The 23,131-nt window shown below is 40.1% G+C and overlaps 2 protein-coding genes across 2 annotated transcripts; one reads left to right on the top strand and one right to left on the bottom strand.

The window, feature by feature from the left end:
• Window positions 1-397: 397 nt before the first annotated feature.
• On the bottom strand, window positions 398-6,520 carry LOC311100734 (leucine-rich repeat, immunoglobulin-like domain and transmembrane domain-containing protein 1; the record flags this gene model as incomplete). Its single annotated transcript, XM_084141695.1, has 4 exons — window positions 398-1,482; window positions 1,943-2,248; window positions 5,483-5,946; window positions 6,396-6,520. The coding sequence occupies 4 exons, from the start codon at window positions 6,518-6,520 to the stop codon at window positions 398-400; spliced, it is 1,980 nt and encodes a 659-aa protein (XP_083997821.1).
• Window positions 6,521-11,160: 4,640 nt separating this feature from the next.
• Window positions 11,161-18,463, top strand: LOC311100741 (RPE-retinal G protein-coupled receptor-like). Its single transcript, XM_084141703.1, has 7 exons — window positions 11,161-11,537; window positions 11,976-12,135; window positions 12,706-12,827; window positions 12,967-13,120; window positions 16,146-16,263; window positions 16,691-16,804; window positions 17,045-18,463. The coding sequence occupies exons 1-7, from the start codon at window positions 11,462-11,464 to the stop codon at window positions 17,189-17,191; spliced, it is 891 nt and encodes a 296-aa protein (XP_083997829.1). The 5' UTR covers window positions 11,161-11,461; the 3' UTR covers window positions 17,192-18,463.
• Window positions 18,464-23,131: the final 4,668 nt, after the last annotated feature.

Below are 23,131 nucleotides of genomic sequence, written 5' to 3'. Positions count from 1 at the left end.
AGTGCCATTTCAAAGAAATGTAACTGCTTACAATAAATACCACCCTTTAAAAGTGCATGACAAATATAAAATGCTTATTTGCACATTTTAAGTACAATGAAATATTTGTTTTTTTACAGTTCACCAGGTCAAGGGTGGCCTTTATTCCCACAAGGCTGTATAATCACAGCTATGTCAACATTTATTCCTCATATTTATCTAGACTCACATATCCACCCCCACGTGTCCATGCAACTGTCCGTTGGTTTCTTCCCAGTCTCTGAGCAGTTTCACTCTGTGTATTCAGCTACACATCTACAGTACATCACTTGTCAGAAGAGACCAACCAACCAACTTAAGTTCTGGTTGAAAAGGACAGATTTCTCTGCTCTGTAAAGGTTGAGGCCATCATTTGGTATCAACAAAAGTACTCGTTAGGCGGTCCCTCAGTCCTACAAGTGGCCTCAGAGCCCACACTGGACCTAGCAGAGAGCAGTCTGTTGGACTCATCTGGGTGCTGCCTGGCAAGGTACTCCCCCTCCATCCCCTTGGGCTTTTGTCCCGGGGAGAGGGTCTCGAATGTCACATATGAGTCTTGGATATCTTTGGATTTCCTCCCCAGTAGCTTTTTACAGCGCTTCTTGAGCGCCCCGCAGCAGACGATCAACGTCAGGGGGACAGCGATCACGCAGGCCACGGTGATCACCACCACGTTAATGAGTTTCTGGGTGCCGCTAGCGCTGGCCGCCTCGTCCGTTGAGAAGATTACGCACTGCTCCTTTTTAGGGATCAGGCCTTTGACGCAGACGCAGGCGATGTACTTTGTCCTTGGCACAAGGCCCTCGATGGTGATCCGGTTCTTTCCCACGCCTACGTTGATCCTCCGCATGTCCCTCTCGCCGAAAACGGCGTACAGGACGCTGAACTCGGTGGTGTTCTTGGCTGTCGGGGCCCGCCAGTTCAGGGAGACGGTATGGTCGGTGTCCCCGATTACCTTCACCGATCGCACCACCCGTTTCTCCGGCGGTGCCGGCGCTTGTAAAGAAGAGGCGTTGGCTGCCAGGTTGCTAAGAACCTCCTTCTCCACTTCCTGCATTGCCGGCTCCTTGCTGGGAGGACCGGGCGTCTGTCCATCGGCCACGGTGTCCGAAATACTGTAGCTCTCGATATCATACTTCCCTGTGAAACCGCCCGGTCCTAGTGGCTCGATGATGGGCGTGGCTGCCGTGGTGGTTGGTGGAGGTATGTATCTGGCAACAAGTTTCTCCTGGTAGGCAGCTTTCCCAAACCCACCGGTTTTCCGTCCTCTTTGGTTTCTAGTCTTGGAGCTGCCACCTTGTTCCTCATTTTTAAAGGAGTCTGTGATAACCAGGGAGATGATGGCATCTGCAGTCCCCACAAAGTTGGTCGCTTTGCACATGTATTTCCCAGAGTCCCGGTAAGAGACGGCAGGCACACTCAGGATTGACCAAATGATTCCCTCCTTTGAAACTTCTTCCTGAACTGTAAAATAAATACAAACAAAAAGTGGTTAGAATGATTAGTGAAAAGAAAACAGTCCATCCATCTGTAATCTAGGCTATTTCAGCTTCTGACTGTACAATGCCAAAAATAGATGTCTTAAGTACTGTAGCTAGCTACTTATTCAGGCAACAGGCAGACGTATATATATATATATATGCCTAGCCTTCAGTCATGGCAGGTCTTAGCCTGATCCCAGATCTGTTTGTGCTGTCTTGCCAACTACGCCAAACAGTTTCCAAGACAGCACAAACAGATCTGGGATCAGGCTAAGACCTGCCATGACTAGAGCAGGTTTAGACACACTAAACCTGGAGCACGACAGAAATAAGTCAACTACATCCCTTTTTAGCATGTAGCTACTGCTTGTTCTTGGCTGTATATCTATGTGTTACACATCAAATAAATTCAATCAATCAATCAAGGAATCAATGAATCTCACCAGTGCCGTTCATCTGTTTGCCGTCTGCCCGGGTCCAGGACAGCTCTGGTATTGGGACTCCGATGGTTCCACAGCGAAGCAGGACGTTGTTCCCCAGGGAGCTCCTGACCCGGGCCACAGCCGTGTGGACCCGGGGCCCCTGGCACCTCTGGAGCGCCGTCTCGCTGAATAGCACCCCCGACAGGCTCTCTGGGTCAGCGCAGCTCAGCCTGGTGTCGATCAGAACCACGGAGGATGACGGAGACTTCTGGAATTGGACCAGGTCATAGAGCCGGCAGTCGCACAGCCATGGGTTGTCATGGAGACCTACAGTGATTAAGAAAATAAACAATTTCACCAGAATGTAAACATTTTAGTCATTTAGCAGATGCTCTTATCCAGAACAACTTACAGTCAGTACATTCAACTAAGGTAGGTAAATAAACTACAATGGAAAGTAAATAATCAGCACCACTTTTAGCATTGCAATAGATAACATTACTTTTATCATGGCAATAGATAACATTACTTTTATCATGGCAATAGATAACATTACTTTTAGCATGGCAATAGATAACATTACTTTTAGCATGGCAATAGATAACATTACTTTTAGCATGGCAATAGATAACATTACTTTTAGCATGGCAATAGATAACATTACTTTTATCATGGCAATAGATAACATTACTTTTAGCATGGCAATAGATAACATTACTTTTAGCATGGCAATAGATAACATTACTTTTATCATGGCAATAGATAATATTACTTTTAGCATGGCAATAGATAACATCACTTTTATCATGGCAATATATAACATTACTTTTAGCATTGCAATAGATAACATTACTTTTATCATGGCAATAGATAACATTACTTTTAGCATGGCAATAGATAATATTACTTTTATCATGGCAATAGATAACATTACTTTTAGCATGGCAATAGATAACATTACTTTTAGCATTGCAATAGATAACATTACATTTAGCATTGCTATAGATAACATTACTTTTATCATGGCAATAGATAACATTACTTTTATCATGGCAATAGATAACATTACTTTTAGCATGGCAATAGATAACATTACTTTTATCATGGCAATACATAACATTACTTTTATCATGGCAATAGATAACATTACTTTTAGCATTGCAATAGATAACATTACTTTTAGCATTGCAATAGATAACATTACATTTAGCATGGCAATAGATAACATTACTTTTATCATGGCAATAGATAACATTACTTTTAGCATGGCAATAGATAACATTACTTTTATCATGCAATAGATAACATTACTTTTAGCATTGCAATAGATAACATTACTTTTAGCATTGCAATCGATAACATTACTTTTAGCATTGCAATAAATAACATTACTTTTAGCATTGCAATAGATAACATTACTTTTATCATGGCAATGCATAACATTACTTTTATCATGGCAATAGATAACATTACTTTTAGCATTGCAATAGATAACATTACTTTTAGCATTGCAATAGATAACATTACTTTTAGCATTGCAATAGATAACATTACTTTTAGCATGGCAATAGATAACATTACTTTTAGCATTGCAATAGATAACATTACTTTTATCATGGCAATAGATAACATTACTTTTAGCATTGCAATAGATAACATTACTTTTAGCATTGCAATAGATAACATTACTTTTAGCATTGCAATAGATAACATTACTTTTATCATGGCAATAGATAACATTACTTTTAGCATTGCAATAGATAACATTACTTTTAGCATTGCAATAGATAACATTACTTTTAGCATGGCAATAGATAACATTACTTTTAGCATTGCAATAGATAACATTACTTTTATCATGGCAATAAATAACATTACTTTTAGCATTGCAATAGATAACATTACTTTTAGCATTACAATAGATAACATTACTTTTATCATGGCAATAGATACCATTACTTTTATCATGGCAATAGATAACATTACTTTTATCATGGCAATAGATAACATTACTTTTAGCATGGCAATAGATAACATTACTTTTATCATGGCAATAGATAACATTACTTTTATCATGGCAATAGATAACATTACTTTTAGCATGGCAATAGATAACATTACTTTTAGCATTACAATAGATAACATTACTTTTATCATGGCAATAGATAACATTACTTTTAGCATGGCAATAGATAACATTACTTTTAGCATGGCAATAGATAACATTACTTTTAGCATGGCAATAGATAACATTACTTTTATCATGGCAATAGATAACATTACTTTTAGCATGGCAATATATAACATTACTTTTATCATGGCAATAGATAACATTACTTTTAGCATGGCAATAGATAACATTACTTTTATCATGGCAATAGATAACATTACTTTTATCATGGCAATAGATAACATTACTTTTAGCATTGCAATAGATAACATTACTTTTAGCATTGCAATAGATAACATTACTTTTAGCATTGCAATAGATAACATTACTTTTAGCATGGCAATAGATAACATTACTTTTAGCATGGCAATAGATAACATTACTTTTAGCATGGCAATAGATAACATTACTTTTAGCATGGCAATAGATAACATTACTTTTAGCATGGCAATAGATAACATTACTTTTATCATGGCAATAGATAACATTACTTTTAGCATGGCAATAGATAACATTACTTTTATCATGGCAATAGATAACATTACTTTTATCATGGCAATAGATAACATTACTTTTAGCATGGCAATAGATAACATTACTTTTATCATGGCAATAGATAACATTACTTTTAGCATGGCAATAGATAACATTACTTTTATCATGGCAATAGATAACATTACTTTTATCATGGCAATAGATAACATTACTTTTATCATGGCAATAGATAACACCAGTTCTACCTTGGAAATAGATAACACAGTTGGTAGAGCATGGCGCTTGCAACGCCAGGGTTGTGGGTTCGTTTCCCACGGGGGGCCAGTATGAAAAAAATGTATGCACTCACAAACTGTAAGTCGCTCTGGATAAGAGCGTCTGCTAAAAGACTAAAATGTAAAAGTAAATGTAATATATATATATATATATATATATATATATATATATATATGTATACATTTTGGACAAATGTTCTTGCTCTGTCTGAACTATAACCGTGTGTGATGTGTATATAAAGGCAGTTTAGTAAGACCTAATAGTGAGTAGACGTAATCATGTTCGTTTTAAGTGATACTAGTGAATGTAGGCACATTAACACTACAGTATGGCTATATTTACTATAATTAGACTAATCCTTTTACCGCTCCCAAATGCTGTTGCTGTCTCCTCCCAACTTTCCATTTAACGCTACATAACACACCACAGGTACTCGTGCAATGCATGTTGGGATAAAACCACGCTGGCTTGCAATGTTGTAGATGGCGTCGTTTGTTTCTCACATTTCCTGTGTATCAATTGCATGTCATTTAAGGCTTCTATTTCACCCTGGCTTGCAAACCAAATGGGATTCCCTCTAGGTCAATAAAGATTGTTTTAATTGGGTAGCAGATCCTTACCTAGAATATATTTGGAACTGTCCCCATCTTCTTGAGACGGTTTCACAGATAACCACATAGAGAGAACCTCCGGAGGTACAGTGGCCAGGCTGTTGCTAGATAAGTCCAGGTAGGTCAGGTTCTTGATATAGATGGTCACCTCGGCCGGAATCGACGATATCTTATTATTATGCAGGTCCAATAGCCTGAGGTCGGGCATATCAGTCAGAGATTCCCAGGGGAAAGAGGTGAGAGCGTTCCCTTCCAGTCTCAGCTCATCCAGACTTCTCAGGCCACGGAAGCTGTCTACATTCAAAGAGTTCAGAGAATTGAAAGACATCCAGAGAAATTCCAGATTGTTGAGGTAGTGAAAGGTTTCGCTGGAGATCTTTGTGATGGCAGTCTTCTCGATCCGCAGTTTCGAGGTGTCTGCGGGAAAGTTGGGTGGGACCAGCGTGATCTGTGGGTCATTGCAAAGGACACTCCTAGATAGACGGAGGGAAAGGTAAACGCGTTAGTGAAAGTCACTGTATAACCTATTGTAACGTGTTAATATTACAAGTTTAACTGAATTAACCATGGCCTTGTATGGGTTCATGACATAGGGTAGACGTACAATTACTGCATAAAAAAAATCAACCTACATATTGTTTTATTTGATCTGTTTTCATCTTTAGTTTTTCCCTTCTTTCTTATTTTTTTCCTCGGTCTAAACGTTAGTTGAACATGGTTTAGGGCTATTCATTAGACCCAAGGAAAGGGGATTAGAGCAGAGCAAGTTAATCCTTACGCCTATATTTTAAAAAAGAGAGTAGAAGGGAACATGACTTTATACTACCTGCATACTACGCACCACACAACAAAACATACATGTAGAATAGAAGTTGTTCACATTCACAATTTAAATAGTTTTCATAATTTCGCTGGTTTTTACCTTGCTTTGGATCCATCTGATAACTTGTGAAAGAAGCAGCTACATTGAGACGGACACGCGCTGCAAACAAACGGTCCGAAGCAAAGTAATGCCAAGCAGAAACCCAGACTAAAACCTTGCAACATTTTCTCTCCGAAACAATACTATCAAATGCAGGCCTACTATCAAACTAAACTACAAGATAGTTTGAAAAAAAAAAAAGTACAGTTTATTTTGTTCTTCCAAGCCTGTGATGCATCGTGTTGCTATCTCAGTGCCCCATACTGGTCTGAACGTTGTTCCGAAGCCCGAGATTAAATGGAGAGACAGGGATTAGTGGAAAGGATTTATTTTCATTGAAACGATTATTGCCTCCTGGCAGATGACAGGCAGGCTGTGTCGTTTCGCTTTGTTTATATACAGAGTAGAACACTTCCCTATAGTTTATTGGAGGGTTTATTATAGAGATGGCAGTGGACGGTTAGTTCTTTGCGGTTCATTGACTTTTATAGTCGCACTGTATGCTATTTATTTTCTTGAACGTGAACTTGTGAGTTAAGTGCAGTGCAAAAGGAACTGTTGCCCATTGATCCTTGTTACAAAAAAGTATAACCATGTAATAAATAGTATACATATGTTTAATTGACGGGATGTGCTGCAATACATTTATAAAATATTTGGAAAAGCACATTGTTAGCACAACTTACTCCCAAACCCCTCATTTACATTTTTCAAATAAAACTCAGTCAACTCAAAAAGAAAATAGCCATCAGGGATTCTAAGGGATCGGAACATATTTCGTTTTCTTTTAAAATCGAGAATTATTGCATTATTACATAGATGATAAGGTCGCATACCATGGATTTGACATAGAACCCATTATTTTTTTCTCTCTCGCAAATGTACGAAAATGGGTGCACTATTTTCAGGCTAAATAAGTTATCTATGAAGATATGAACTACTGTGACTAAGTCACACTGGTGAAACATATCCACCAGTATTATCAAAACACATACAGTAGCCCACTAGCCCCCAATGCACAGTGGTGTATATTTAGCAAAAGGCCACAGTGGGGCCCATCCATACCTTGGACATAACCACTGGGTGGAAGCTAAGAGTAAAAGCAATGAATTCTTCCATTCATTTGATAGGTTTGTAAACGTTCTTAACCTGTATATTTTTGGTGAGTCAGGGTTCTACACAACGGGTAATCTGAAACGGTTTTTAATATTCTATGACTATGCTTCTTCATCCACTTTAATGTTTATAGACTTTTTTTTTTCCTGCAGGTCTGGTCACATATTAGTCGGCAAAAACTACTGACCCCTCCTCATGACACACTTTCTATCAAACTACTGACCCCTCCCCATGACACACTTTCTATCAAACTACTGACCCCTCCTCATGACACACTTTCTATCAAACTACTGACCTCTCCTCATGAAACACTTTCTATCAAACTACTGACCTCTCCTCATGACACACTTTCTATCAAACTACTGTCCTCTCCTCATGACACACTTTCTATCAAACTACTGACCTCTCCTCATGATACACTTTCTATCAAACTACTGACCTCTCCTGACACTTGGTTTCAGTGTGAGTACACTGTCTCTATTCAGACACCGATGTTATGTGTTTCCCAAATGGCACCCTATTCCCTATGCAGTGCACTACTTTTGACCAGGGCCCATAGGATAGTAGTGCGCTACATAAGGAATAAGGTGTAGTTTGGGACGGGGCCATAAACAGTCAGGTGCTTTAAAGATTTCAAGCAATTTGTAACCATGAGGCAAATCCCGGGCCACCATACAATCCAGTCATCTCTTTACGTCTCTTATCAGCTGTAGTCCACTTTCATTCTGGAGGGTTTTCTATGAAATAACCTTCTTCCTCTTATCAGAGTTTTGCATCTGTGTGTGTGTGTGTGTGTGTGTGTGTGTGTGTGTGCGTGCGTGTGCGTGTGTGTGGTGGCCTAAGTAATGTGAATCAGCATTTATAAAGAGGACTTTCCTGCTTTAATAAAAAAACTACTGTCTAGGCTGACAGAGGAATGAGTTGAGTTTTTACATTTTAAACGATTGTGTGTAGTTCAGTGTCTGAAGTCTGAACTAAGGCAGCTGGAGTGGCATCAACAGTGCAGCCTTTGTTTTATTGCTACATCAACAGATTATGACGGTAGGTGAAATGAGTCATGTCCAAATAGGCAACACAGCTCACTACACTAGCAGTAGAACTGTCACGCCCTGGCTCTGGGGACAACCTAGCAGTAGAACTGTCACGCCCTGGCTCTGGGGACAACCTAGCAGTAGAACTGTCACGCCCTGGCTCTGGGGACAACCTAGCAGTAGAACTGTCACGCCCTGGCTCTGGGGACAACCTAGCAGTAGAACTTATTCAAAGCCATATTGCAACCTAGCAGTAGAACTTATTCAAAGCCATATTGCAACCTAGCAGTAGAACTTATTCAAAGCCATATTGCAACCTAGCAGTAGAACTTATTCAAAGCCATATTGCAACCAGTGGGTGCTGTTTCCCATGCCATAAAAGGTGGGGTCTTTGATTAGAATGTAATATTAATCCTCCAGTTTATCTGGAATTCACATGGTACCATATTAACTGTATGTAGAGCATTACTGGTCCTGGTCAAGGTTAGTGCACTAAATGGGGAGCAAGCTCTATTGTTGAAAGTCTTGACATTACAGTCATTTAGCAGATTCTTTTATCCAGAGAAACTTACAGGAGCAATTAGGGTTAAGTGCCTTGCTCAAGGGTACATCGGCAGATTATTCACCTTGGGGATTTGAACCGGCGACCTTTTGGGTACTGGCCCAACGCTCTTGACCGCTAGGCTACCTGCCGTCCCTGAATGTTGTTATGAAAAGGCCCCTTAGCTAGGGGGCCCCCGACCCCCCCAAAAATATATATTTTAAGAAATCTGTCTTAGGACCCCAAAAGGCTAGAGCCGGCCCTGCTTGGGATGATCTCTAGGCTATCCAAGGCTTTGGGATCTATGGATTGAGAATGAACCTGAGCTAATGTATCACATACCAGCTAAAAGTGCCTAATCATAATGACATCTAATGCGTTGACCGATAGATATCGATATTGAATTGTAATTCACAAAATGACAGAGAGATATCAGTAAGCCACTCTCCATTTTGATCTTGAAAAATGAATGCACTCACTAACTGTAAGTCGCTCTGGATAAGAGTGTCTGCTAAATGACTTAAATGTAAATGTAAATGATCTGGATATACTTGGCACTGAAGTAGACATTTAAACTAGTGTACAGTATATTCAAAGGGTGGGAGGCTTGACCTGCTCACAGTGACATGTATACATTCCACTGGTTTCTTTCTTTTTGATTTATCATGGGCTGGAGCTCCCTGTATGACATTATGGTGTTGACTGTGATTCATCATGGGCTAGAGCTCCCTGTGTGACATTATGGTGTTGACTGTGATTCATCATGGGCTGGAGCTCCCTGTATGACATTATGGTGTTGACTGTGATTCATCATGGGCTGGAGCTCCCTGTATGACATTATGGTGTTGACTGTGATTCATCATGGGCTAGAGCTCCCTGTATGACATTATGGTGTTGACTGTGATTCATCATGGGCTAGAGCTCCCTGTATGACATTATGGTGTTGACTGTGATTCATCATGGGCTAGAGCTCCCTGTATGACATTATGGTGTTGACTGTGATTCATCATGGGCTAGAGCTCCCTGTATGACATTATGGTGTTGACTGTGATTCATCATGGGCTGGAGCTCCCTGTATGACATTATGGTGTTGACTGTGATTCATCATGGGCTGGAGCTCCCTGTGTGACATTGTGGTGTTGACTGTGATTCATCATGGGCTGGAGCTCCCTGTATGACATTATGGTGTTGACTGTGATTCATCATGGGCTGGAGCTCCCTGTATGACATTATGGTGTTGACTGTGATTCATCATGGGCTGGAGCTCCCTGTATGACATTATGGTGTTGACTGTGATTCATCATGGGCTGGAGCTCCCTGTATGACATTATGGTGTTGACTGTGATTCATCATGGGCTGGAGCTCCCTGTATGACATTATGGTGTTGACTGTGATTCATCATGGGCTAGAGCTCCCTGTATGACATTATGGTGTTGACTGTGATTCATCATGGGCTGGAGCTCCCTGTATGACATTATGGTGTTGACTGTGATTCATCATGGGCTAGAGCTTTGTGTGGTGTTGACTGTGATTGTTGTGTCTGTTCATATTTTTTGTGTTAATTTCTGTGTTGTGTGAAAAATATATATAAAATGTTAATCACAACAAAATTATAATCAAGATCCTGTGTGCAGGTGACTTAGGGACATCACTAACAATGCTACGTTCTTGGAAGTAAGGTTTGATTTCAACCACTAAGTTTAGCCAGATTAAAGGATTGCTACATTTAAAACTTGTTGCATTGTGAAAATTGTGAAACTAATAATGCACTGGACAAGGGTCTCTCTCAGTCCATTCAATATGCATTATCAGCTTCCAGCTGACACTTAACAGTTACTGTCGGCCGATGTTTATGATGTCATGGATGGATGAAGCAGGAGGTAGACCTATCGAAATAAGAGAGAGAGATACTTCATCATCATGTGCCATATCATGTTTAGCCTACTAAGTATACCGAGGATAAAGTATGACCTGTGGGTTTAGTGTTCAGTGATAATATAAACTATGGTACCACTGATCAGCAGTAGTAGCCTAGTAGTAGTTGTTTTAATAAATCCCATGAGTGATCTGCGCATGCACAGTCGGTGCGCAGAAGCCACTTCAATGAACCCAACGTTTGGGGGCACAAAAAAAAAAAACTTCGGGAAAATTTTAAAGAGCCGTTACCTAATGTGTAGCGGACTCTTCTGCTATTGCGCCACCTTTTAGTACATTCTTGTAGGGATCAGTGAGGGTTTTACATGAGATAAGTCCTTGCATGCCTTTTCACGTGAAATAGCCTTTATAAGGAGTTCAGTCAAAACTCTGGCACTTTTAGGCGCGAGAATAAACGTTGAGGAATTCTCTGTAGTGTCCGATAATCATAGTGGCCATCGGAAATGGCAGCATACACGTTACCGGAGGGATTCTCCGATTTTGACATGTTTGCATTCGGTTCAGCTCTTCTTGTTGGGGGTAAGTGAAATATTGAATGGCAAAATTTTGAAAGAAAAGCTGTTATTTATTTGCGCTTGAGAATTGGCTGCCAGAATGTGAGATTTTAAAGGGATCTTAGGTCTAGTGATTTTAAAGTCACTAAAAAAAAAAAAAGAATTGCCCGAGAATTGCTTTGAAGATTCTTGAAGTGATGACAGCAACTTCAAATCATGCAAAGATGTCACTGGGAGATGTGAATAATATGCAAGGATTTGAAGATGTGAAATGTGAAATAATGAAATAAAAGTATGTGAGGTTAACATTCAACGATTTCTGACATAACTGATTAGCCTATTCACCAATAGGCTATATAATTTAACTGAAATGTTAAATGTCCATTTAGTCTGTATGTCATGGAATCTATCGCAAGATGTTTCCCATTATGATTTATTTATTTATTTCGTGTGTGTGTTTTAGGTCTTCTTGGATTCTTCCTCAACGCCATTTCAATATTGGCCTATATTAGTGTAAAGGAAATGCGAACTCCCAGTAATTTCCTTGTCTTTAACCTTGCTGTGGCTGACATTATGCTCAATACAACTGGCCTGATCGCTGCATTCGCCAGCTTATCTTATAGGTATGAATTCTTATCCTTTGACACTGCGTTAATGCCTGTGGAGGTTGCCAAACGTATGTGTACACTAGTTGGTTGTTAACACGCTCTTATGCATTGATCTAAAATTGGTTTACAGACAGGATGTCAGGACAAATCATTCTAGAGAGGCACATTTTTCATGTATATCTGAATAGCTTTATAATGGATAGAATCTGTACTACACACAGCTGGAATGGTGAACACTCGTTAGGGTGTGTGGTCATGACTTCATAGTTCAACTGAACCACGAACCAAAGCAGGTGTATTTGGTTTAACAAAAATGAGTCACCCGGTGTTAATGTAAGAATGTAGCCATTTTGAAACTGGTTTTTGCCTGATGGGAATAGATACACTAAGGCTACGTTTACACAGGCAGCCCAATTATGATCTTTTGCCAATAATTGGCCTTTTGACCAATCAGATCAGATCTTTTGCCAAAAATTGGCCTTTTGACCAATCAGATCAGATCTTTTGCCAACAATCGGGCAAAAGATCAGAATTGGGCTGCCTGTGTAAACGCAGCCTAAATGTGCTCCTTTCTTGTCACCATAGACACTGGCCCTGGGGCCAAGACGGATGTAGCAACCACGCCTTCATGGGAATGACAGCAGTCCTGGCCTCTGTCAGCTTCCTGGCTACCATCGCCTGGGACAGATATCACCAATATGTCACCAGTGAGTAGTATCCTACTGTACAGTATGTATTCATAGCATTTATTATATGCTTTATTTATCGATGTACTATATACATCTACAAAGCTACAAACATATTCTTGCAAATTACAATAAACACGACAACTTTATTTTGTTCCAGATCAGAAGCTGTTTTGGAGCACGGCCTGGACTTTTTCTATCGTTATCTGGGGGATGGCCATCTTCTGGGCGGCCGTCCCACTGACTGGTTGGGGAGTTTATGACTTTGAGCCCATGAGGACCTGCTGCACTCTAGACTACACCAAAGGAGACAAGTAGGCTACATTTAAAAAGTGGAACTGACTGCGTTCTAACTACTTTGCAGATACGAAAAACAAACAGACAATCATAATATCAGTCAAAAACATACAATTCCCAGTTTACGCTACAAAACCAACTTTATAGGAGGTTTAAAAAATAAAAATAAAATTATATTTGACTCAACATTCCATGACGTACACTAAGGCGTTGTTGGATGCAGTTCAATGCATGATTAATATAATTCACCAATACGTTTCTTGGTAGTCCAAAAGATGTTGCTATCAGGTTGTAAATCACAGCTGGCCTGGTACATTGTTTGCTGCCTCTATTCGCGATGCACTGTTTCAGTTTCCATTACTAAATATTTTGGGCCCAAAACGCACCATGTAACGCTGAGAATGTCAATACAATCAAACTAGCAAAGGGCTATGATCACAAATCAGTCATAACGTGGCTAATAGGCTAGCGTATCTATTTATGTATCTAGCTAAAAACACAGAGCCTTATGTTAGCTAGCTAGCTGCTAGGAGGATGTCATGTCATGTCATTGGAGGGGTGGGTGAGTGACTGACTTTTACCCCTCATATCGTGTTTTGGCGGCTATACACAGCTAGAGATGCAGGTGTCATTTGGTTAGCTAGCAAGAACTTGAACGACAGTTATCCAGTTAGCATATCTCTTGAGTTCGCAAATTCACTCTACGCTATCTACTCCGATTTCAGAGCGCTCTCGTCTGAGTGTGCCAGAGTGCAGAACAACTGATGAATTTACGAATGCGCAACACCCGCTGCAATATGACCGGTGTCAGTAAATGTAGGCAAGAAATTTAATATTTAATCATGAACGCTCTAGATAACATGTAAACAGCCTAACTAACAAGCTCTGCTACGGCGAGTAAAATGGTCAGAGTGAGTTGTTCTCTCATTTGTGTCTGGAAGTAGCTAGCTAGCAAGCTAGCCAACTTTAGCCAGTTAGCTTGGGTCCTTGGTTGGGACAAGCTGCAGAAGGACAAGTAGGCTACAATTCCCCATCGTTTATCAGTGCAATTTTGATGGCCAACTAGTTGAAACAGTTTGAGAGGGTTTATCTAATGTTCCTGTGTTAAATTTTAGCTCATCTTGCTCTGGCTAGCATTAGTTGTTGTTCTTGTTGATACGCATAACTGAGGGAGAGAGAGCGTACCTGTTCATGGTTGTTTGATCAATAAGACTGTAAAGTTCCCAAATGTAAGAGGACTCCCGTGGTATTGACATATTTGCAGAAATCCATTCAGGTGTATTTTGTGGCTTTTGGCGAATGTGTTCTAATGATCTAAAGTCGCGCTGTTGCTGCTGTCTGTAAACACACCATCCGGTTCAAAGTGAATGATGGCCCATGTGGCAAATGGCTTGTTTGCATAAAGGCCTACTGTAGCTCTGATTGGCTATGGTGCACCGGTCCGCATAGAATCTGGTCCTCGATTAGACAGATGGTTTTATTTACTGCAGTGTCTATTAATTGTCCAAACGCATGGCCGCTTTCCCACTCTATATTGCTATAGGATTTTCACATGCGTTAGTATACGTAATTGCCAAACATTCTAAGAATTTATGAAAATGTGAAAGTTACCATATCTAAGTGCTCGCTTTTCAGAATGTTTTTATTTACAAAATGTCATGTTCTTCCTGGGGGTGTATATGAACAGATTTGAATAAGATTTTATGTTGCTAAAATGCTGTCATTTCCACTTTAAATTCACAATTACATTTTGGTCATTTAGCAGACACTCTTATCCAGAGCGACTTAGTCAGAAATGATACATGCACACACCATCATGTTCTCTCTCATCTGTGGTTCAGGGAATTCCACCATCATGTTCTCTCTCATCTGTGGTGCAGGGAATTCCACCATCATGTTCTCTCTCATCTGTGGTGTAGGGAATTCCACCATCATGTTCTCTCTCATCTGTGGTGTAGGGAATTCCACCATCATGTTCTCTCTCATCTGTGGTGTAGGGAATTCCACCATCATGTTCTCTCTCATCTGTGGTGTAGGGAATTCCACCATCATGTTCTCTCTCATCTGTGGTGTAGGGAATTCCACCATCATGTTCTCTCTCATCTGTGGTGTAGGGAATTCCACCATCATGTTATCTCTCATCTGTGGTGTAGGGAATTCCACCATCATGTTCTCTCTCATCTGTGGTGTAGGGAATTCCACCATCATGTTCTCTCTCATCTGTGGTGTAGGGAATTCCACCATCATGTTCTCTCTCATCTATGGTGCAGGGAATTCCACCATCATGTTCTCTCTCATCTGTGGTGTAGGGAATTCCACCATCATGTTCTCTCTCATCTGTGGTGCAGGGAATTCCACCATCATGTTCTCTCTTGTCTGTGGTGCAGGGAATTCCAGACCTAAAGGTCATTTCATTGTAGCTCAACAACTCCCTCACACACTGTTACGTCTGCACATTTGTTGATGTTTCACAAGACTTTAAAAATACAGTTTTGAAAAAAGTAGACTTCCAAAACTCATAAAAACCCTGTTTAAACCAGCTGTTGACATCACTGTTTGGATTTGTAAAATGTAAACAATGGAATACAGAATCAGGGCTTTAAAACAATCAAGCAGATTACCACGAAGGTAAGCTGTTTAACCCAGTTGAAAACATGCAGCATTTCACACACAGATAGAGGACTGCTAGAAACCTCTAATGGATTGGATTATTCATTTCAGACAATAAATCAAAGCTCTCTAGCAATGTCTCCCACAGACTAGGTTTGCAAAATTCTGGTAACACAATTCCCAGGTTATCCAGATATCCTGGACGATTCCGGATTTCCTGAATCCGGGAATCCTCCAACCGGGATTTCTGGAAAACCTGGGAATTTAGTTGCCGTAATTTTGCAACCCTAGTCTGTGGATTTTTTTGGGGGGAAAATGACCAGAATTGATCAACCCTAGATGAGTGAGGATGCCCCATTCATAGAGATGCACAGTATAATACAGTATATGTCTTATGTCATTCTATTGTCCATGTTCATCTCCATCCAACAGGGACTACATGACCTATATGGGGGCACTGACTGTCTTCTACCTTATCTTCCCTGCTTATGTCATGAAGTCCAACTACGACGCCATTCACGCATACTTCAAGAAGATCCACAAGCACAGGGTAAACCTTTTAACATTCTGCCGGTAGAACATTTGGAACATGTTCTTTGGAGCATTACAACTCATTTTCACAATACCATTAATCTTTGGCCGGAAAAATGTACTTCTCATTATATTACAAATTGATAATCGTGTTAAATCCTAGTAAATGAACATTGGGAAAGTTGTTCCATGAACTTCAGATTACAAGACCTTTGAGCAAGATAATCCTGTAGACAATGGTTGCTGTAATGTTTTCACTTTGCATTTATTTAGGTAAGTAAGAAGTCTAGAAGGACTATGGGAACATAAAAGTCATTTATGTTCTACTCTTTTATACATTATATTATGCTGACATGTTGACTCTATGTTATTGTTGTCATAGTGTAACTCAAAAGTCACATTTCATTCAATTCAATACAACTTTATTGACTGTCCCTGTTTTCCAGTGGAACACCAGTGTACCACTGAGAGTTCTGTTGTTCTGCTGGGGACCCTATGAAATCATGTGTATCTACGCCTGCTTCGCAAACACCAAACTGGTCTCTCCAAAGCTGAGAATGGTGAGTTCTTCTTCTTCTTCTTCTTCTTCTTCTTCTTCTTCTTCTTCTTCTTCTTCTTCTTCTTCTTCTTCTTCTTCTTCTTCTTCTTCTTCTTCTTCTTCTTCTTCTTCTTCTTCTTCTCTATTCTTTTTTCTCTTCCCCGTCTCTTCCTGTGCTTGATAATGCTTTAGTTAAATGAAACGTGAATGGGGAGGCTTGATTTAAATCCTTTTAACAAGTACATGTTTATTCATTTCGTAGTTGCTTCCAGTTTTGGCGAAAATGAACCCTATTTTCAATGCGTGGCTCTATTCCTTTGGGAACGAGTTCTACAGAGGAGGGGTATGGCAGTTCCTGACTGGCCAGAAGTTTACAGAGCCCGTCGTTGTGAAGTTAAAAGGAAGATAAAGGAAGTTCTCCTTAGTTACAGTCATAGAATTAGAATGGTCAGAGTTTCTATGCCTATTCTACTCATTCTAATTCTATGGTTACAGTACCGTACAGGCCATAGAATTAGAATGTTCCATGTTCCATTCTACTCATTCTAATTCTATGGTTACAGTACCGTACAGGCCATATAATTAGAATGTTCCATGTTCCATTCTACTCATTCTAATTCTATGGTTACAGTACCGTACAGGCCATATAATTAGAATGTTCCATGTTCCATTCTACTCATTCTAATTCTATGGTTACAGTACCGTACAGGCCATAGAATTACGATGTTCCATGTTCCATTCTACTCATTCTAATTCTATGGTTACAGTACCGTACAGGCCATAGAATTAGGATGTTCCATGTTCCATTCTACTCATTCTAATTCTATGGTTACAGTACCGTACAGGCCATAGAATTAGAATGTTCCATGTTCCATTCTACTCATTCTAATTCTATGGTTACAGTACCGTACAGGCCATAGAATTAGGATGTTCCATGTTCCATTCTACTCATTCTAATTCTATGGTTACAGTACCGTACAGGCCATAGAATTAGGATGTTCCATGTTCCATTCTACTCATTCTAATTCTATGGTTACAGTACCGTACAGGCCATAGAATTAGGATGTTCCATGTTCCATTCTACTCATTCTAATTCTATGGTTACAGTACCGTACAGGCCATAGAATTAGAATGTTCCATTCGACCATTCTAATTCTTTGCTACAGGCCAAATTCAAACAACAACATCATCATCATCATCATCATGCACTCTTATTGCAGTAGGTTTCACATTGGAAGAATGCTATCTGTACAAGGTTGTAAAGTAAATCTTAATGGTTTATTTTGATGGCTTGGGATACCATATGCCAATGTAGCTTGTCAATAGCGATATGGTGACTGTCCATTCAAATAGACTTTGGGGAGAGGCACCTGTTCTTAGGTTGAATGATGTATCATGATTTACTAGACATGATTGGCTAGACATGATTGACTAGACACTCATTGACCTATGTTTTAATACAAATACCACAGTGCTCTCAATGCCATGTTCACGTTGAGTGATTTTTAAGGTAGTAAAACCAGTGTGATCAACTTAAAGTGGACGAGACTGAATTTTAGTGAAGTCATGTTCATGTAAAACTGATTTTATATCCAATAGCTCTACTTGTAGAACTCTCCCTGATGTATTCCTCTAACACTGTAATAAACGCAGCGAGGTATGCTGTCATGTGCTGCTCTTCAATCTGACTCGACTGTCCATGGAAAAGGTGTGATGCTCAACATGCTGCTTTACTGTACAGCTGTAAACGATATGACCTCATCTTTAGACTTCAAAAATAGTTATACCTACCAGACCTGGGTTCAAATACTATTTGAAATCTTTAAAGTACCTTAAGCGTTTACTTTAGCCTGCCCGGAGTGCCAGATAGGCGGGGTTTACTTTTTTGCTGCTATTTTATTGGTTCCATTGTGCCAGGCAAGCTCAATCAAGCAAGGCTAATTAGTATTTGACATGATTTGAAATATTATTTGAACCCAGTTCAGACTTAGGCAAGCCATTTCATGCTATGGTGGTTGTTGTCTAGTTGGGTCACTTTTGGTTCCTGTGGAGTTTTATGGGTGTGTCTCAAATTGCACCCTATTCCCCATGGACCCTGGTCAAAAGTAGTGCACTACATAGGGAACAGGGTTCCATTTGGGACACACCCATAAAACACCCCTTGACTTTTTCCACGTTTTGTTGTGTTACAGCCTGAATTTAAAATGGATTAAATGTAGATTTTTTTGTCACTGGCCTACAAAATACCCCATAATGTCAAAGTGGAATGATGTTTATTTTTAATTTTTTTTTCTCTTTTAATTACAAATGAAAAATGGAAATGTCTTGACTCAATAAGTATTCAACCCCTTTGTGATGGCAAGCCTAAATAAGTTCAGGGGTAGAAATGTGCTTTACAAAGTCACATAATAAGTTGCATGAACTCACTCTGTGTTCATTAATAGTGTTTAACATGATTTTTGAATGACTACCTCATCTCTGTACCCCACACATACAATTATCTGTAAGGTCCCTCTGTTGAGCAGTGAATTTCAAACACAGATTCAACCGCATTCTTTGTGGTTGAATCTGTGTTTGAAATTCACTTCTCAAATGAGGGACCTTTCCAATGCCTCGCAAAGAAGGGCACCTATTGGTAGATGGGTAAAAATGGAAAAAAGCAGACATTGAATATCCCTTGAAGCATGGTGAAGTTGTTAATTACACTTTGGAAGGTGTATCAATACACCCAGAAACTACAAAGATAAAGGCGTCCTTCCTAACTCAGTTGCCGGAGAGGAAGGAAACCGCTCAGGGATTTCACCATGAGGCCAATGGTGACTTTAAAACAGTGATAGGAGAAAACTGAGGATTGTAGTTAATCCACAATACTAACCTTAATTACAGAGTGAATCGAAGGAAGCTTGTACAGACTATAAATATTACAAAGCATGCATCCTGTTTGCAACAAGGCACTAGAGTAATACTGCATAAAAATGTGGCAAAGCAATTCACCTTTTGTCCCGAATACAAAGTGTTATGTTTGGGGCAAATCAAATACAACACATTACCACAGTACCACACTCCATTTTTTCAAGCATAGTGGTGGCTGCATCATGTTATGAGTATGCTTGTAATATTTAAGGACAGGAGAGTTTTTCAGGATAAAAAAGAAACGGAATGGAGCTAAGCACAGGCAAAATCCTAGAGGAAAACCTGGTTCAGTCTGCTTTCCACCAGACACTGGGAGAGGAATTCACCTTTCAGCAGGATAATAACCTAAAACACAAGGCCAAATCTACCTTGGAGTTGCTTATTAAGAAGACAGTGGCTGAGTTACAGTTTTGACTTAAATCTACTTGAAGATCTTTGGCAAGACCTGAAAATGGTTGTCTAGCAATGATCAACAACCAATTTGACAGAGCTTGACACATTTTGAAAATAATAATAGGCAAATGTTATTGGCAATCCATTATTAATTCAGGCTGTAACACAACAAAAATGTAAAATAAGTCAAGGGATATGAATACTTTCTGAAGGCAGCGTCTTTCTGTGAAGAAGTATTCTCTGTAGGTACTTAGTGTGGAGAAGTATTCTCCGTAGATACATAGTGTGGAAAAATATTATCTGTAGGTAGTTAGTGTGGAGAAGTATTATCTGTAGATAGTTAGTGTGGAGAATTATTCTCTGTAGGTACTTAGTGTGGAGAAGTATTCTCCGTAGATACATAGTGTGGAAAAATATTATCTGTAGGTAGTTAGTGTGGAGAAGTATTCTCTGTAGAGTTAGTGTGGAGAATTGTTCTCTAATGGTCTTAGTGTGGAGAAGCATGATCATCCTTGAAGGAAATGGAGAAGACCACCCATGGAGGAAGTTTGTGAATGACCAACGCAACCCCAAAGAACAAAAGGGATTAATTCAAGGTACTTAGTCTTACAATGTGTTACACAAGTTCACCCTATAAATGGCTAAATTCAGGCGAAGAACTGAGCTAGATTAAACCTAATAATAATGTTTGGTGTATTGTGCATAAATGTTTTACCTTACGTAAGATACAGTACATCTACTCCATGGCAGTAGTTGGCAATATTGTGTTTCTCAGTTTGGACGGGTTTCTTCCCTACTCACAATAATGTGTCCTGGTGCCAGGTGGGGTAAGGCTAAGTAAAGCAGACAGACATCAACACGGTGGCGTAACGGCCTAGCGCCTGTCACTGTGTCGTCTGAGTCTCCAGTCCTGAAATAAACTATTGCTATAGCTCTATATCCCTGTCACAGCCGCTTGTCACAGTAGCCCTGTGTGGCATGTCAGAGCCACTTCATCCAGTCAGCAGGGTTGCGTCACAAATGGCAACCTATTCCCTATATAGTGCACTACTTTTGACGAGCGGTTCGCTATAAAGGGGAACAGGGTGCCGTTTGAGACACAGGCTGCAAATAGACAAGAGCCTTCCTCGGGGGGGGGGGGGGGGGGGGTCAGCTTTCTCTTAACTCACCTGAATGTTACAGTTTGGCAGGTTCAGAGAAACCTGTAGACCAATGAAAAGGAAGTGTTCACAGTACTGTAAGAATGTGCTGACTCCACACCAGCGTTACAGGATGTTGTACGTTGACAGATTGATGCAACCAATCATTCTGTGGAAAAAACATCAAGCATGACTATCTTTTAATACATAAAGTCAACCACCTGGTCCTTGCTGTTTTTTGGCATTACATTGTGTTAGAATTTTCTTTATAGCATTATCCACATTATCCGAGCATTATAGGGCAAATGTTTAACAGGACAACAATAACATTATTGTACCTTGTTATACAAATTGGGCAACTTCTGGTATGTATCCAAAATACAGTTCATTTGTGGTGAGAGCAGAACTGGTGGTAATGACAGAATGCCAACTAGATTAGCTAGCAATAATCCGGATGAACCAAAAAAACAGATTTAATTAATCTCAAAAGGATTAATTTTTTGTTCAGTCACACGTTCTCCCCAAACCTTTACACTTTAGTTGATTGTGTAGCATAGTTGCATAATGCATGGCCGATAGCTGCAGCATACTCAACAGATGAGATGGAACGCCAAACTAAAACAACATGAAGACTGCGTCCCAAATGTCCCGAATGACCCTCCTGATTCCTGCTCACAAGAAAAAAAACTCAAACAGGAAGTACCGGTGACGCGCTCAATGCGGATGTGGTGCTATGAAGCGGATGCTAAGCTACAGGACTGTTTCGCTAGCACAGACTGAAATATGTTTCGGGATTCATCCGATGGCATTGAGGAATTTACCACATCAGTCACGGGCTTCATTAATAAGTGCATCGTCGAGTGCATCGTGCATCGTCCCCACAGTGACCGTATGTACAGTACGTACGTGCCTTCAGAAAGTATTCACACCCCTAGACTTTTTCCACATTTTGTTGTGTTACAGCCTGAATTTAAAATGAGATTTTGTGTCACTGGCCTACACACAATACCCCATAATGTCAAGGTGGAATAATGTTTAATTAATTTAAAATGAAATGTCTTGTGTCAATAAGTATTCAACCCCTTTGTGATGGCAAGCCTAAATACACTAAGTTAAGGACTAAAAATGTACTTAAAAGTCACATAATAAGTTGCATGGACTCACTCTGTGTTCAATAATAGTGTTTAATGTGATTTTTGAATGACTACCTCATCTCTGTACCCCACACATACAGTTACCTGTAAGGTCCCTCAGTCGAGCAGTGAATTTCAAACACAGATTCAACCACAAAGACCAGGGAGGTTTTCCAATGCCTCGCAAAGAAGGGCACCCCTCAAGATTCTGAGCCTGCCTTGCAGGGTTGGTCCTACAAAGCCAGAGCCCCCTGATGGGAGAGCATAATATACAAGGAAATTCTCAAAGCTGCTAATGAGAACCTTGACGACCTTGTACCTAGCCGGTGGGGATTCCGGTGGGGTACCCCCACCCAGGTAGTGGCAGTGCTGGCAACACTGGCTGCAGTAACCCATGGGGAGGGGGTCACACTCGGACAATCAGAGAGGGGGTTTATCATTGTGGCCCAGGTGGCACAAAATAATCAAAGGTCTGACTGCACGGAGATGCTTGGGGAAAATGGTTACAACGGGGGACCAGAGTGTTTGTGTCTCAGGTGAAGAGGGTGGATCTGATCTCCATCACCTAGGACTTGACATAGATTAAATAGATTAATCAAATCTCACATTGTTGTCAATTCCTGCTCAATCTTGCATGCTTTCTCAATCAGCTGTAACTGTATGTGCACCCGAAAATCGGGTCCTTTCTTGAGTTGGGCTCTGGGATGTAACAACCGTTGAGCATCTGATTTTATGGTTGATTGTGGGGGAGGGGGGTTGAGTGTGTTGGAG

The sequence above is a fragment of the Coregonus lavaretus genome (genome assembly GCF_964263955.1).
Source record: "Coregonus lavaretus genome assembly, chromosome: 25".
NCBI lineage: Eukaryota > Metazoa > Chordata > Actinopteri > Salmoniformes > Salmonidae > Coregonus > Coregonus lavaretus.
Note: the sequence above shows the minus strand (reverse complement) of the source record. Positions and strands in the feature narration are given on the sequence as shown.

Excerpts from the sequence above, each read along its gene's own strand:
- LOC311100741 (XM_084141703.1), top strand. The coding sequence starts at position 11,462 with ATGGCAGCATACACGTTACCGGAGGGATTCTCCGATTTTGACATGTTT. Across the intron at positions 16,264-16,690 it reads AGAAGATCCACAAGCACAGG|TGGAACACCAGTGTACCACT; the intron begins GTAAACCTTTTA and ends CCTGTTTTCCAG. Across the intron at positions 16,805-17,044 it reads TCTCTCCAAAGCTGAGAATG|TTGCTTCCAGTTTTGGCGAA; the intron begins GTGAGTTCTTCT and ends TTCATTTCGTAG.